At 34.6% G+C, this 17,805-nt stretch overlaps 1 protein-coding gene across 2 annotated transcripts in view; it reads left to right on the top strand.

Moving 5' to 3' along the window:
- APC7 (anaphase-promoting complex subunit 7) overlaps window positions 1-17,805 on the top strand; it is a 238,375-nt gene that overhangs the window by 190,046 nt on the left and 30,524 nt on the right. For both annotated transcript variants that reach the window (XM_090406349.1, XM_090406348.1), the window contains one exon: window positions 2,852-2,968. In XM_090406349.1, coding sequence (XP_090262475.1) covers window positions 2,852-2,968 — 117 coding nt within the window. The remainder of the gene's footprint in view (window positions 1-2,851; window positions 2,969-17,805) is intronic.

Below are 17,805 nucleotides of genomic sequence, written 5' to 3'. Positions count from 1 at the left end.
ATCTTCTGTGGGGCTATATGCACAAATAAGTTTTATTGTCCATTCCCCATTTTGAAGTTTGCACATAACTCTACTTGGAACTGCCTTCTAATCAATAAGTTTGATTAGAATGCTGTTACTACTGCTTCCTTTCCTTGATTATTATTGCCTAATATAACATTCTATACTTATTTAATAAGATCTCACTTGTTTTTGTCTTCTTTGTTCCAGTGATGCCAGTTTATGTCCATGTGGTATTTCCCCAGTTCTTCTTTTCAATTAATACTCCTTATATTGATGGTTCCTATATTCAGTTCTACTGACGTTGGGTTTGTTGTTCTTCTATATGTCAAGCTTAAGTCTGTTCTAGTAGCTGACTTTCATATTTAAGCTTGACATTGCTTTCTCTGACAGTAGGGGCTTTGTTTAACCAGGTGATGTCCCATGCGGCATGAAATCTCATGTTGTACCATCTTATGTATTTCTGGTTTAAGCCAATAGAGTACAATTTGGTCAGCTAAGTATCAAATTTCGTTAATTCTGTTCGTTCAGTAGCCAATGGATACCTACTACTAACATGGCACACACCATATGAAGGGGATTGGACATTAGTTCAGAAGCTTCAGTTGGTTCTCTGAATTTACAGGCATTGTGAAAGTATCATGCAGGGATTTCAGCTTTCTAATCCTGAAACATTTCTAATATTTATATTTCTTACCCTACCTTTCTTTGTTTTTGCTAGGATTGTTCTCAAACTATTATTTTTCCATTGCTTGAGTCTCTTCATTATTCTCTCTCTGACTACTTAGATAACACAAAATGGGTGAGAACTAACTCCTGTGAATAAAAATCTTGCCATTCAGTGAGATATCACTGTCCCAAAGTAGACCATTTACAGTTTTTTTTTAATCTTTGGTCTCTTGTAATTTCTTGATTTAAGTTTTGATCGCTACACTCCTAAATGTTTGATATTTTCATGCATCTTCAAGAATTGTCCATTTAAGTTTAACCCTACCATTAACTTAAATGCTTCAAATAGCATGTAGGATGCAAAGGGCCTTTATAAAGTTTTTTTTTTAACTGAAGGTGGGTTAGCAGGGTTCCACCTCTCAGAAACTATGGTTTTTTTATCTCACAAAATAGGCAAACTGGCCAGATGTGCAATTTACAAACATAGTACACTGGCTTCACAGCCTTAGCAACTATTGATTTGACTTCTGCTTTACATAAGGAAAAAAATAATAGACTAATAAAAACCTAGGGGTGGGGGGGAAGCCTGCTTATGGTTTTTCTAGATTTGGAAAAGCCATTGACAGGGCTCAACATGAAAAAAGTTAGGAAAGTTTGGAAAATATAGGTACAGGAAAAAAAAAGAAATATTTATCAAGAACATGCACGTTAAATATAGAAGTTGTGCAAAGACTACATTTGGTAATTTGGAGTGGTTTACACTTAAAAAAGTTAGGAAAGTTTAAGTAAGAATGTAGAAAATAAATATCATGAAGTTGGCAAACTGTTCTGTACACTGTTGAAGATGACATCTGACACAGACATCAATATAGCATAGTATGCTTATTTTGTTTAAGAGCATCCCTGAGTTTTGAACTAGCTGGCTTAGACCTGTGATTTAGTGATTATGATCATGACTATTATGAAATTTGCATTAGATTGCATTAAACCAGCAATAATGCATTTGAAAAACATACCTTGAAATATTTAGGTTAGAATTTCAGCATTTCATTTGCAGCACTTGACTGCAACAAGTGTCTATCTCCTTTGCTGTTTATTGTGGTGATGAATACTGTCCTAGATACTGTTAATGACCAGAAAAGAGAAGGCGCTGAGTTGCAGGATGATATGGTCATTTTGGTACATTCAGTAAAGCTATTAAAAGGAAATAGGCAAGTTGAACAGCATGATACGAAATCATGAGTTATATATTAACAGTGAAAAGAGTGTGATTAGAAAGGTTTTAAATTGTAAATAACATGTACATATTAAGGAGGTTTGATTGTTTGGATTTAAAATTGAAGCAATGAAATCTTAACATGTACATGTTATTTACAATTTAAAACTATGATCACACTCTTTTCACTGTTAATACATAACTTATGATTCCATATCATGCTATTCGACTTGCCTATTTCTTTTTAATAGCGTTCCTGAATGTATACAGAAATGACCACATCATTCTGCAACTCAGCACCTTCTCCTTTTGATCATTAATGGTATCTAGGACAGTATTCATCACCACAATAAACAGCAATAGAGATAAGACACTTCCTTGTTGCAGTCCATTCTTTAAGTGTAAGCCACTCTGAATTACCAAATGTAGTCTTTGCACATCTTCTATATTTAGCATGCATGTTCTTGATAACTATTTCTTTTTTTCCTGTACCTATATTTTCCAAACTTTCCTAACTTTTTTTATATTGAGCCCTAACAGTGGCTTTTCCAAATCTAGAAAAGCCACAGGTAGCCCCACCCCCTTAGGTTTTTATCTGTCTATTATTTTCCTTATGTAAAGCAGAAGTCAAATCAATAGTTGATCTCATTAGAAAACCAAATTGCTCTTCTCTTAGCTCTTACTCTATTCTAACCCTTATTCTGTTGTAACTGTCCTTTCATAAATCACACTGACAGTGTTATTCTTCTTTAATTACTACATGCCCTCCTTTAGTCTGTTCTCCATTTGGAGAACAGATGAAAGGACCAAATCTTCACATTTGGCCAACATCTCAGAAATAGTCAGTCAAAATAACCAGTAGTAGTAGTCAGAAGAATTCCATTTCAAAAATTATATTTATAGAATTTTTAGTCCTTTGTAAGAAAGTATATTCTGTATTCATATGAATTTAATCTTTTCTTTTAGACTTAGAAAGCAAATGGAGCAACAGAGTACTTGTAGACTTCATCAAATGCTAGGAGATTTTTTGGCACGGACAAATGAACATGAAAAAGCATTGCATCACTTCAGCATTGCTCTGAAGTAAGTTTGGTTGACTTAATAGTTAATGTTGTTGTTATTTTAAGTAATATTATATCTTCATTTAAGACAACTGTTTGCCTGAAGCATATTTTTCTTAATTTATTACCTTCAAAACATTGGCAGACATTTTGAAAAAATAGTGAATCAGATTACTTAATGAATATTAGATTTATTTTTGTTTATAAATTTCCTTACTTTTCTGCTGAATAGAATCATCCTAGTGCCAACAAATTTAAGCAAAAGGTAGTATTTATGAGGAGGTATTCATTTCATTTCTAGTAGAGAAATTTATTTGCAAAAAGAAATTTGAAATGATTTTCCCTTGAAATGCTTATTATACTATAATAAACCTCTTTTCAGCAGATAAAATCCAGAAGCATGATTGATAGCCAGTTACTATAAATTTGTAATTTTCATTTTCTCTTCATTTTTGGTGGTGATTTTGTTCATTTTTTGATGTGGATAGTTTTTGCTTCTTTTTCTGTATTAACAGTGAAATCATTCGTGTCTAAGATTCATTTCCTTTTCTGTCTGCGATCAATTACCTTATTAGGAAATTGATCCCAGACATAAAAATGATTTGGGAAAATTTGGAGAAAAAGCACAATTAACAGTAATGGTAAGTATCTGCTGGATTTCTCTTCAAAACATTTACTCATCATTAATAACATCAAGATGTGCAGAAATTTACATAGAACACTTAAGAAGGACAAAAAGTTTTATTGACTATTATTGATAGATATCTTTAGACTGGACCAGATACAAAAGTAAACAGGGATTTTGAAGTAGAAAGTGATCACCATTTAGTTTTGTGCAGGATAAAAATGAGTATCATATTGATTGAAAAGAAAATGCAGCAGTTGCTTGCCATAGCAAACCTTTAGGGATACATAAAAAATTGTTATAGTGCAAATTCACTACAGTACAGTAGTGAATTTAAGGGGGAAAAAACTAACTCCCCGACTCTATTCTAGAACACAAAAGGAAGGAACAAAGAAAATCACTGGAAATGGTAACTGATGACAGAACTCAAAGAATTTGCAGGATCTGTACACAAAGCACCTGGTACAGCATGGGAAAAAAAGTACAAATGCAAACGTTTAATGGAGAAATAAGAAAGAACTAGAATAGAAAAGTATTATGAAATTATAAAAATGAAAAACTGGAATGAATTCTTACATTTCAAAATGTTACTTCAGCATCAGTGAATATCACTTAAGTGAAATATTCATAGCAAACTAAATATATGCAGTCTCTACCACTAAAATCAAAAATAACATGGAAAATGTCGGCAGTCGGTTGACTTTGTAATTGGTCACATCCAGTTTTAAAAAAAAAAAAAAGGGATAGACACAAGTCTCTATCCAGTTAGTAAGCAGACTTGTTTAAACCAGCTAGACCAATCACTTCTCCTTTTCCCCGTTAATAAAGACTAGCTGTTTATCACCTGTGTCCTTTCTCTTTTTGTGTTTGACATTATAAAGTTAACTGACTGCCTAAGTTTTCAGGTTATTTTTGATTTTAATGATACAGATCCCACATTTAGTTCATTATGAAGATTTCAGGTGACATTCTTAAGTGAACATAACATTGTAGAATTTAAATGTTAATTCTGGATTTCCAAAATTTCCTACTCTTGTCATTCTGTTCTTCCTTATTTTGCTTCTGTGTGCTCTGTGTGTTGTTCCTCACCAATTCCTTGTGTTCTGTTGTCAGTGCAGTTTCCTGCCATTTTCTTTGGTTACTGACTTCTGCAACAGTTATTTTCCTTCCTTTTATTTTCAGGTTTTAATAAAAATGCGAACTTTATGCACTACTTCCCAAAGGATTACTCCCAACAGCTGTATTTTGTGATGTCATTTGTGAGGAAATTCATTTCACTATTGTGAAGGTTTTGTGCTTTTGCTGTTCACAGTATTGAACCTGAAATAACATTGGTTTACTGGGACTTAGGCTTAGTTCATTATAGCACATTATTTCTTTATGAAGAGTTTGCTATATAGCATACTCTTCATAAAGAAATATTTGCTATAGCTCACTTCTTCAAGGTCAGTACGAGTAATCTCGTAGCTGGTGGTAATCGACATACGAATATATTCGTAGTTGGCTTGTGAGGCTCATATACCAACTACGAGTATACACACATTCGCTGCTATGCTCCACATGCCAAGCACTTTCACTTCTTCAATGTCAGTACGAGTAATCTCGTTGCCAGCGGTAATCGACATACGAGTATATTCGTAGTTCGCTTGTGAGGCTCATATACCAACTACGAGTATACTTGTAGTTGGCAGCGAACGTGTTAAAACTGTTATGAAATTTGCATTAGGTTGCATTAAATCAGCAATAATGCATTTTGAAAAACATACCTTGAAGTTTATTCAAATTAAGTGGATATTGAATCCAACATTATTTCTTAGCCGAATAAGAAATTCAAAGATAGAAAATCTAAGAGTTTCATGCCGAATATAGAAAACTATAAAAGTTTGGCAAGTCCAAGCGTAAACCAATACCTGGTACATGCTGGGGCAACTTGTAGTAAAGGTGGAGTAAACTCCGATCACTGTCCTTAGTATTTTCCCATAATGTAAAACACAACTCCTAGGAGATGTATGTTGTTATACATTATGGGGGAAGGTCACTACCCAGACTGGTTTCGACCGTTTTTGAGGTCTCTCATCAGTGAGTAGGTAGACCCAGATGTAAATACTGAGGTTGCAGTAGTGCAGAGCTTATTTCTTTACTGTACGAGTCGCCAAAAGGTGCACTACTAAATTACTGAGATAAAGAGCCAAAAGCTTCACTTCAGTGAGGTAAATTTATTCAAATTAAGTGGATATTGAATCCAACATTATTTTTTAGCCGAATAAGAAACTCAAAGTTAGAAAATATAAGAGTTTCATGCTGAATATAGAAAACTATAAAAGTTCGGTGAGTCCAAGTGTAAGCCAACCCCTGGTACATGCTGGGACAACTCCTAGTAAAGGTGGAGTAAGCTCCAATCACTGTCCTTAGTATTTGTCTTAAAGGAAAAATGTGATCCTGCAACCCTTATTTTTGCCCATCCTGCTTGCTCTTAAAGTTTTCTCTGTTTTTCTTGGCCTCTCTTCTCCAGTATATTTGCATAGCATAAATCTTACGTGAAACATTTGATAGAGAAATTCCTCTAATATTCAGATTCAGTTTTCTTTTTATAGATGGGTGGTTGACCTGTAACCATCACTTAGAATTCAACCTTCTCTGCTAAGCCTTCTGAATTATGCAGTGTAACTACTCTAGAACTTTTATACCACTATATTTGAGTAATTACGGTTGAATATAGTCTATTTGAGTTACATTTCTGCATTTTGCTTCTGATGTTATTTAACAAGAATTGTTATGTGCTTCTGATTTCATTCCTCTTGAATATTTTCTAATACTTTTCTATCACTGCTTATCTCATTTAAGTTTTTCAAAGCATTTACTTCAGACATCAAGTATATTTTTATGTCACCTTTAACAATGATTTGTCTGGTATTTCTTACTCTGCTGTTTAGATATTCAACAGGGATCACTTTTTTTTTTCTTTTTTCTTTACTTCTTCCCTAGTAGAGCCTGTACAATATTCACAAATAAGTCTTGTTGTCCATTTCTTCATTTTGAAATCTATCCACAACACTCTTCTTAAAACTTGCTTATGTTGAAGCTTAATTTCATATTTATGTTGAATTCTATAACTGCTCTTTCCTTATTAGAATCTCACTTATTTGTGTTCTCAGTAGCACCAGTTATATATGATATTTATTTCTTCAGCCAGTTCCACTCCTTTTCTTATGTTTACTGTGCCTATCTTCAGTTGTTCTGTTTGTTGAATTTGAGTTCGTTTCTGTAGCAGATCTTTCACTGTTTTTTCTGATTCTCCAATGAAAAAAAAGGAGGTGCTTGTTTAACCATGTATGTCCCAGGCAACATTACATTTTATCTTGTTGTAACTATTGTTTTGGTTTAAGCCAATATAAAATTGTGTAGTATGGTCAGCAAAGTCCTAAATTGCCAGCTAGTCCTAATTCATCCAATATCTATGTGGATGTTGGTTTACTGCAAGAAGGGCATTATGATTGAACATTAGGTTTGAAGCCTCAGTCAGTTCTCCACATTTCTGAATAGTTAATATCTCCTCCCAGTTATCTAGCTTTGACCCTGAAGTATCTCTCCTTGGCTTCAGGCCTTATGGAATTTACTTCTTTGAATGTAATCTTTATGTAGATAATTGCAACTTAAAAGAGAATGTCAGTAAATAAGTTATAAAAAAATAAAATAAGTGAAATATGAACCTCAGAAGAACATTTATTCCTCTGCATAATCCCCTTCGACTCTTATTCCATCATGTTATCAGTCCTTCAAAACTAGCAATATGGAATTCTTTTGCTTGTTGTCCTAGCCAACTCTGTACCTCATTTTCAACCTCTTGATCATCAGTAAAATGTTTACCACCAAGGTGCTGCTGTTTCAGTAGGCCAAACAGTTGAAAGTCACCTGGGATGAAGTCAGAGCTGTAAGGTGGATGCTGAAGGAGTTCCCACTAAAGTTCTTGAATTCTCTCCAGGATTCCTGTAGCTGATGAGATCTCACGTTGTCATGCAGGAGCGATACTCCTTTGATCAGTAGGCCTGAAAGTTTTTGGCAAATTGATCCCAAAGTTGCCACACTTCTGAAAAGGGATCAGTAATCCCTGGAAATCCTAAAAGACTATAAGCATATTCATTTGCACATGACTTGAGCATGGTCACCATTTTAGATTTCTGATAGTGCATTCATGTCTACTACTTGATGATGCATACTAATAAAACCATTCGCTTCCAGTTCATTTGTTCTGCTTTTTATTTGTAACTTACTTGCTGACTTTGAAAGAAAGTCAGCAAATGTCAGATTATGACAAAAATAATCACAGAATTAGAGAAACTAGTTAATCTTTTGAAAGTTAGTGGAGAAAATCTTGTGAAATAATTCACTCAAACAGACAATCAATACTTTTATTTGTATTTTATAATACAGTGGTAAAAGTGCTGAATAAGGAAATCTTATATATAATGATATTTTAGAACATTGCAGAGTCATTTTACTGCTAAATGTCAGTTTGGTCCAGATGGGAATGGATTTACCGAAAATAAATATTGGCAAGTTTTATACTGAGGAACACTTTCCTAGAAAAGGAAGGTAGCAAGTAGTACACCCATAATGTTCTTTAGCTACTCTTGTTCAGAATTTTGTTGATATACGATTCGAGTAGTTTTCAGTTGTGTACAGAAAATGCAAAGTTATTTATAAGAATTGATGCCTAAGTCAGCTCTCTTCAGAAAGATTTAAATATGCTAGTAGCCTGAACCATTGAGTGAGTGTGCCATTTTAATGTAGCTAAGTACAAAGTTTTGCAGCATATGATGTTGGAAGAGCTGTGCTCTAGTAGCAGGATGAAATTCAGCATGTTGGAATAAGGATAGATAATTCATAATAAAATTTAGTGGAATGAATACAGCATAAAGAAAAATAATCAAACAGCAGGCTTAATTGTTCTGATATTTCATCTCTATCACAGAGATATCTTGAGGAATATGATATTAAAATTGTAAAAATACACACAACAATAAGTGGAAGGCCTAATGACATATGAGGGACAACCTCTATCAATGCTGTTGGGTGGGAAGTCCAAAAATTAGTTTCCCAGCTCTTAGGAAGTTTAACACAATTTATTTATATCTGGGTGGTTTTTTAAATCTGCTGCTAATTGTAAAATGGCTTTCAAGCTTGTATTTGCTTTGATGAAGCATAGTTTTTTCCTATCTGATTCTGTGCAAAATATCGGAGGCAAGGTCATCTAGACCTGACTGACCATAGTTGTGGCAGCAGGTGTATTTCTGGTGTTCACCAAGGTGGATGTTGGCAGATTTCCCAGTTAGACCATAATATGATAAGTTTGAAAGAACAAGGAACCTTGTAAACACCTGGAACAAAGAGGGGAGGAAGTGGATCTGTAGGAGAGTGGAGAAGGGAAGCCAGCATCAAAGGAGGCTTGAATGCAATGCAAAGATTATATTTCTTTCAAGTGCCTGAGATACAAGGAATAGTGATGGCATTACTGCAGTCTATATGTTGAGAGGGACAGATTATTTGTTTGACCTTTTTGGCATTGTAATCATTGGAGAGGAAGGTCTGCCAAATAAAAGAAAGTTCAGTTGTTAGAAGGGGTTAGAGTTTACAAGGATTGTGATGACACCATGTTGTTGTGTGTGTGGGGGGGGTAAAGTTTATATATGTATCTGCCACACAGGCAGATACATATATGAACTGAAATACACATCTCAGTTTTCTGTAAACTCAGAAAGAAAGGCAGACATGATTAAAGTATCTAAAAAATTAAGCTATTGTTATTTTATTTTTCTGTAGTGAACTGGATTCTGGGGTGCTGGCTGTTGAGGAGGAAAGAGTAATGTGTCTGAGCCATATGACCACATAGAGAACACATCTTTAATATATCTCAACGAAACAGAAGATTTGAGAATGGCAGTATCAAGAGCATGTTTTTCAAAATGCTCTTTATAGAAATTGATCAGAGAAGGAAGAGAACCCATCTGTTTATGTAAGTCTCTTGGCAAAATTAAAAAGATCAACATTGTCAGGGGAGAATTTTTTTCGTAAATTTAAAGTATTAGAAAGGGAGATATTTGTAAATAAGGAGGTGATACCACTTCCACTGGACATGATGTACTCTGGCAAAAAACGACAATGTCATACGTAGAAACCAACAGTTATATAAGAAAATTTAAAGAAGCTGCTAATATGCTAAAAAATCCAACCCAATGCAATAAAAATCAAGGTTTAATTCTCCATCAAGTGTGATCAGCTCTAATAAAAAAATCTACCTCAATCTGAGCTTGGACTGTATGAACAAGAACACATGACATCGTCCAGTATTGTTCAACGTCAATAACTTTTTATATCTGCATTCTGTTATTTGAGTTTATGAATAGCCAAACGGTTATGATTTGTATTTATTAATTCTCTTGTTTAAACTTTAAGTTATACTATTTACCCCCTGAAAATGTAAATCCTACGATTTACGAAACTTGTCTGGAACTATTATTTCAGTATTTTGTATAACTGAATAATAAAAATGTGGTATAATCACCGAAATATATCTTTTGAACCAATTAGCCACAGAAGTCTATGCCTGCAAGGAGGTGATATCAAGGCTCACCTTGATATTGTTATTGTTTAAAACTAAATTTTGGATTATAAATTAAAGATGCCAAGATATTATATTCATGGTTTAATCCTTTATCCAAGTGTAAGCAAACAAAGTTTGCACCTGAAGTAATTTCAGGACTGGGCAACTTGTATATAGAAGCTAATGATTTCACATCACTTGCCTTAGTATCCCATAATGCAAAGCACATATCCTTATGGACATGTATAATGCTATGCATTATGGGAAGGGTCACTACCCAGACCAGTTTCAACCTTTATTGAGGTTGAAACTGGTCTGGGTTTCTACTTTTCGAATTTACTAGCAATTATGGGTCAATAACAGAAATTCCAATAATACAGTATTTTGACTGGAAGAATGACAGTTTGCAGTCAAAATTAATTGTGGTGCCAAGTCACCCAAAACCATTTCTTCATATATATGTAAATAAAGGAATACTTGGGTGGGGGGGGAATTTGCCTGAGAGAGGTGCATTTCATTTACGGGAACAGACCGCAATATAGTGCTTAGAGTACTCTCACATAATGCTGAAGGAAATGTTTTTGTCAAATTGGCTTGCCCAGCATTTATTTTGAATAAATGTTTATTCATAATACATCAGAAATATTGTAAATTGGTATTGAGAACATTATTTTTAAAATATATCATTAATTATATTGTGTGCACTGAGTAGTAATTTGTTGAGAATGAATACAGGAAGTTGCTTTCTCACAGCAAAATAAGACATTTAGAAATCGATACAAGCTTCCAGCTTTGAAGTCTTATTTTTATTTCAGGAAAAGCTGCCTATTTTGATTAAATGAGTTTTTAGACATGACTTCCAAAATGTCAGCTTTTATAAAATGCATTTTCAACTTTCAAATTTCCACTTAATGTTGAATGGACTGAAAGGGATTTCAGTTCTGAGTAACTTGAACTCAGCCAGGAATATCCTTAATGAACATATGACTCAAGATTATGACAAATTCTGTACTGAAATGAAATGTCTATATAGTTCTTGAATAGAATATTTAGATAAGTGATGAAACCTCTGGAAGATTTCTGTTTCTCTCAGAAGATCCTCAATGACTCATCAAATTGGAGTGATGTCATATATACAGTTCAGTAAGGGGAGGGTGTAAATTGATGACATGAAATGTTTTGCACAGTTTAGTAATCTGAAGAAATTCACTGAAAATTGCTACAATGACAAAGAATTCGGTGATTTGCTGCCACACCAGAAGTGGCCCAAAATATTCTGACATCTCCAAAAAACATAGAGGGCCATTCAGAACTGTTGAAGACTGCACAATTCTTCTTTGCTATTTCTTCCTCACTGCTATTGAAGAGGACCAGTTTTCTCACTGTTGCAAGCCCATTGGACAAAAGAGAAGAATAGACTGACTGCTGGGTCTTTCAAAGAGATTCTATTTGTTCAATACAATTTCAAAGAAACAGCTTGTAAAAACTTCCATATACACTAAGAGCAATAAATCACTATATTTCAGTAATTTACAAAGAAACATAAATGGTGCAGAAAAATGAAAGTGAGAGCAACAAGTGGAGTGGTGACTGACTACAATAATAATAATAATAATTATTATTATTATTAAGAGAGACCACCAGGGAGTCAGGGACTTATTGAGTGAGGCTATATACTACCCACACCAGCTGTCATACTACCTGTTCTTGAATTCATTCAAGAATCCCCCAGCATACTTCTCAGTTGATCATAATTTTCCTGCTTTGTAGTTTAGCATATAACCTTTTTTGAATGAAATATTCATAAACTTAGCCACTTCCCAAGTGAATACCGCATGATCACTGTCACCAGCTGGAGGCAAAATAGTTGCATCTTTAATTGAAATCCCCTCAGACAATATAGTCATATCTATTACTACTCTTTGACAGAGTTCCTTCTGTCACATACTGCTTTAGGAAGTTGTCTCAAATAATTTCAGTTTCATCCTTCTCATGAGATTTTACTACTACCCAATCAATGTTTGGATAATTAAAGTCCCCCATATGATTACTCATTTCACGCTCATCTTTATTTGTTGATGCATTTCTTTGTCACCGTCAACTGACCTAGGTCTATAACAACACTCCACTATGTACAGGTAACCCCCGTATAACAAGTCGTTAGGTTCCTAAAAAATGCCGTGTTATGCAAATTCGTGTTATACGAAACAAAGAACTAGCAAAAAACAGGGTTAGTTTCCAACAGTTAAAAAAACTATACTATTTTCTTTTTATAACTAAGGCAAATGTATGTTTATTAAAACAATAATTGATCAAAAGTATTACATATTAATATTATTACATAATGTTTTCTTCATAATCACTACTAAGCACCATTAAACAAGGGCATTTTCTTTCTGGCAAAATATATCCTCCTCTTCTGAGCTTTCTTCAACAGCATCTTGAGTTCTATGCTCTACTTTTTGTAAAAAATCTGTTATTTTCGATTGTTTGCTTTTAGCTGAGAGATCTTTATAAATTTCGTTGTATGGAGCTAAGCACTTGTGAAGTTCTCTTTTAAATTTTGTGCTTCTTTCAGTGGAAGGATCTTCATTTAGAAAATATAACTCCAATTGTTCAGCTAAGTCTAGCCTTTCTTTATGCTTTTTAGGGTAAAATGTTTAACTTCATCTGTGCTATCGTCCTCTGAATTAATTTGGTTTATCTCAGATGCCATTTCCACCAAATTTGCTTCATCAGTCTCTTCTTCCACCAGTAATTCTTGAATATCTTCGACATTTATATCATCAAAACCTTCCCCTCCTAGAGACTTAGCAAGTTCTATTATTGCAACCATTCTGTTTTCTGCTGGCTCAATTAGATTTTTGCTTTGAACTGACTCTGGCCTTATATTTTTCCAACAGGCATTTAACGTTGTCGGTTTTATTTCTTTGATGGATGAAGTTAGGAGATTAATACAGTCCAAAATTGTAAAAAGTTTCCATGCCTCCATAACTTCGATAGATTTGTCATCGAATTTATTCAAACCCATTGCAACGATTTCCTGATGTAATTAGTTTTAAATGTAGCTATAATTCCCTGATCTGATCTAATCTAACAGTTGAAGTAATGAACTTATATTTGGTGGTAAGAAAATTATTTTGACATTTGGGTGATTTAAATCTTTCGGATGGCTGGGTGCATTATCCAATATCAGTAGAACTTTAAAATCTAGATTTTTCTGCTTTAAGTAGTTTTTCACACTTGGTACAAAACAGTTTAGAAACCATTTTTTAAATAAATCAGTAGTTACCTACGCTTTCTTATTTGCCATCCAATATACCAGTAAAGCACTCTTATTTAGGTTTTTCATTGAGGATTGAGGGATTTATAAACTAGCATGGGCTTTACCATGTGATTGCCTGAAGCATTACTGCACATAAGCAATGTTACATGGTCTTTTGATGCTTTAAAACCTGGTGCAACTTTTTCATTTTTTGAAATAAATGTTATCTTGGGCATTTTTTTCCACCAATGGCTCATCTTGTCAACATTAAAACTTGATGTGTTATATATCCACCCTGTTCAATAACTTTTTTGCAATTCCTTTGGATAAGTTTTGGCAGCTTCATTATCAGCTAATGCGCTTTCTCCTTGTTTTTTTATGTTTTGTAATGAAAAGCATTTTCTAAAACGGCTGAACCAACCTTTGCTAGCAACAAAGTCGGGGTTAATAGCAGATTCTCCATTTTATTTTAAGTAGTTGTAAATTTTTAAAGTTTTATGTTTAATAACACTGATGTCCAGCAGGATCCATTTTTTTTTGAGCAGTCATCAATCCAGGTACTAAGATCTTTTTCCATTTTTTCAAGTATTGGTGCTCTGGGATGAGCTGTCATATTTGCAGAGGTAGAACAACCTGCAGCAATGGAAGCTCTAATTTTCTGTTCATTTTTGTGTATGGTCTGGATTGTTGCTTCATTTAAATCCAAGGTTTTTGCAACATATGATACTTTTCCCCCTTTTTAAGACTATCCAAAATCTGTATTTTTAATTCTAGCGAGATGAAATGTCTTGTAAGAGGTACTTTTTTACTTCCAGCAGACATTGTTCAGGGGCTACAAATTAATTCACAAAAAAGAAATATTTAGCACTTCTTTAAAAAAAGGTTCAATAATACATACAAATAATAGTACAAAGAAGGAAACAGTTAAAGTCTTAAAATATGTTTAATACTCCACGAACAAAATGAATTTAAAATTCTGTATGCAAATGTGACATGACATACACGCTTGAATGAAAAATATTGAATGCGATGGTGCTTGCTCTTATGTTGTACGGGGATTTCCTCTGTTCTCGAACTGTGTTAGAGCAAGAACGTGTTGTAGGAATGCCGTCTCAGACGGGGATTTTCTCCAATTCTCGAACCATGTTGTAGGAATGCAGTGTTATACTGGGGTTACCTGTATTTGATCTTGAGACTTCACTTCACACCAGATAGCTTCAAACTCACTGCCACTGAGAATTCTACTCAACTCCTCTGTAAATCATAGCCTTAGCAGCACTTCCTCCAGAGTCCGAATGTATGTGGGAGTTATGCTTTTGGAATTCAGTTCAGCCAGTAAATAATGCTGCATAAAAACAGTTTTAAATCTATACCATTGGAAGAAATGCTGATTCTCTTTATGATGTAAATTCTGAAAGCATCACTCACAGTGCTTGCTATGAGAAATGAGGTGGGGTAGGGGGAGAGTAACCAGCTCTTTGTTCTGAAATCAAAATTCAGCTTCATTTTTCTCACGAGATTTTACTGCTACCCAATCAATGTTTAGATAATTAGTCCTCCATATGATTACTCATTTCACACATCTTTATTTTGTGATGCTTTTCTTTTCCACTAGCAACTGATCTACTAGGTCTGTAACAACACTCCACTATATTTGATCCTGTTAGACTCCACCTCACACCAGATAGCTTCAAACTCACTGCCACTAGTATTAGTCATAAGTTTCAATGCTAAATGGATTCAAATCATCTGATATCATTAACAGTACACCTCCTCTCCTATTCTGTCTATCTTTCTTAAAAATACTGTACCTTTACACCCGATACCAGTTAATGTCAGCTTCTGATAGCCAGGTCTCACTAATACCTACAATTTGAGGTCCCAACATATTGATCAATGCAACAAACTCCCTTTGTTTCCGATACTCCTAGCATTCATGTACAAACCTGCATGCAGGTAACTACCATGAATGTTAGTTACCTGCATGCTTTTTTACATTCTCTTGTCTGTAGTCTGCATGACACGGTTGGGTAACTTGCAGATGTCTATTCTTATCTAGTGCCTTAATTATACAGACATCCTTGCACATGCTTGATAGATCTACACCTTGATGAACACAGAACTGTTCTCTTCATTATTGTGTTCATGATAATGTCCATTCCCATCATTAGCACAGTCACATAACATTGTCACTCCTCTTACACACACATTCTCATCATTCCTCCCATCATAATATAATTTACCTGACTATGTTAGGTCTATTAACTGGTATGATACCAGTTAATTGGTATCAGGAGTCTTGAAAACCTAACACATTCAAGTGGGCCATCCCTCTTTTACAAATCCATTCTTCCTTCAAACCCATTCCACACATCCAGAAACTTGCATCCATTCCTTCAATGTCCAGAAATAACTTTGTGTCATTTTGTATGAGCGTCAAATCTGATTATTTGAGAAATAAAAATCCTGAACCCTGTTCCTGTGTTGGATGCATTTTTAATTCCAAAATTTATTTGAGGGATTAAAAATAATCACTATTTTAAATTTCTAAACTTAACCCAGATGTATTGCTGAAATTTTTACTAGAAAAGAATATTTTTACCTTCAAGTTGTTAAAAATATATTGATGTTTTAGCTAACAGTAAAATTTAACCATGGTCATAAGGAGGAGAGGGGGTGGGGGGCTTATTGGTCTCAGTGACAGGATTCTTTTGTTCAACTGAATGCAATTTCCTCATTTTAAACAAAGGATTGGTTTTTCATAATGAAGATCAAGTCAATTATATCCTCACAGTCTTCAATTTCATTGAACATAATATTGAAGCCTATTGCCAATGCATAGAAACTTTTTGTGATTTCTCACATGTTGCAGTTCCAAAATGATTTCTTTATCAGTCATATCTGACATTTCTGCATGTTGGTATCCACTCTAAAAAATTTTCAAACATAACAGATTCATGTGGAAGGAATACAGTGTATTTTCTTTAGAATTATTCCTATGGATCCTTAGTTGGGGTTTTTCTATAATTTGCTGTGGTGAACCAGTTTTATATTGGCATTTATTATTATTATTACCCTAAGACCCCCATGGAGTCAAAGACTCATCTAGGAGGTCCCTTTGTCATACAACTCATCACACTGCACCTTAAACACATTCAATTTCTCTGCAGACACCACACTCATGCAAGGCATTCCAGTCATTCACAGCTCTGCATGTAAAATACTTGCTTCTCACTCCCTTGTTCACACCCTCCTTGTACAGCTTCCAGGGATGACCTCTTGTTCTCCCCTGATCTCTCACCATTTTATGAAAAACCTCTTCAACAGTGATCCTAACAACTTTTTACCAAATTGTACATCTCTAGCATATCACCTCTCTTCCTCCTATCCACTAGACTCTGTAAGTTGAGTCTTCTCAACCTTTTCTCATATTCAACATTCCAGAGATCAGAAACGACCTTAGTTAGTTTCCTCTGGAACCTTTCCAACATCTCTTCCTTCTTTTGAAAACCAGGTGACTAAATCTGTGCACAGCAGTCAATGTGTATGACCTAATCAAAGCCTTATACAATAGAACAAGAATCTCCTTACTTCTACTGGTTAGTGTCATCTGCATCATTCCCAGAATTCGTTGTGTTGTCCTCACAATTTTGTCAGCATGTTGTCTAAATTTTAGATCCTTACCAACCACCTCACCAAAATCTCTTATTTCCTCCACCTCAAAAATATATCCCCAGAAAGCATAAATTCTACATCCCATTTTTGTTTCCTAAATTTTAAAAACTTACATTTTGCAACATTGAACTGACATTGCCACTCCCATGCTCATTCACTCAGTCTATTCAAGTCTTTTTGTAAGGCCACAACATCTGCTCCACTCCTTATAGTTCATCCCAACTTTGTGTCATCTGCATCCAACTGAATATCCCAATCCAAATCTTCCCTGATGTTAATGACATCAGGGAAGATTTGGATCAGCACTGGCCCTAAATAGACCCCTGAGGCATACTACTAGTGACTTTCCTCTTCCAGGATATTGCTGCCCTATACACAGTTTGCTGATACCTGTCAGATAGCCAGTCTCTGATGCAATGCACTAGTCTAATATCCAACCCCATCTGCTCTAATTTAGAACACTAGAAAAAAAATTTAGAAAACAGCTTCTAAATATCCGAATGGCAATTGGCAGGTCATATAGTAAGAAGTAATACTTAAAAATGGACAAAGTTGATATCTGAGTGGTATCCCAGAGATGGAAAGAAACTTACAGGAAGACCAAAGACATTGCGGGAGGTTGAGATTAAAGAGATGGCTGGAACTCAGTGGCATAGAAAAGCTTATGGAAGACTGTGCAGGAAGCCTTCATTT

Source organism: Typopeltis vanoorti, chromosome 16 (assembly GCF_054136105.1).
Source record: "Typopeltis vanoorti isolate ZY-2024b chromosome 16, IOZ_Tvanoo_1.0, whole genome shotgun sequence".
NCBI lineage: Eukaryota > Metazoa > Arthropoda > Arachnida > Uropygi > Thelyphonidae > Typopeltis > Typopeltis vanoorti.
This window is presented reverse-complemented; position numbering and strand designations above follow the sequence as displayed.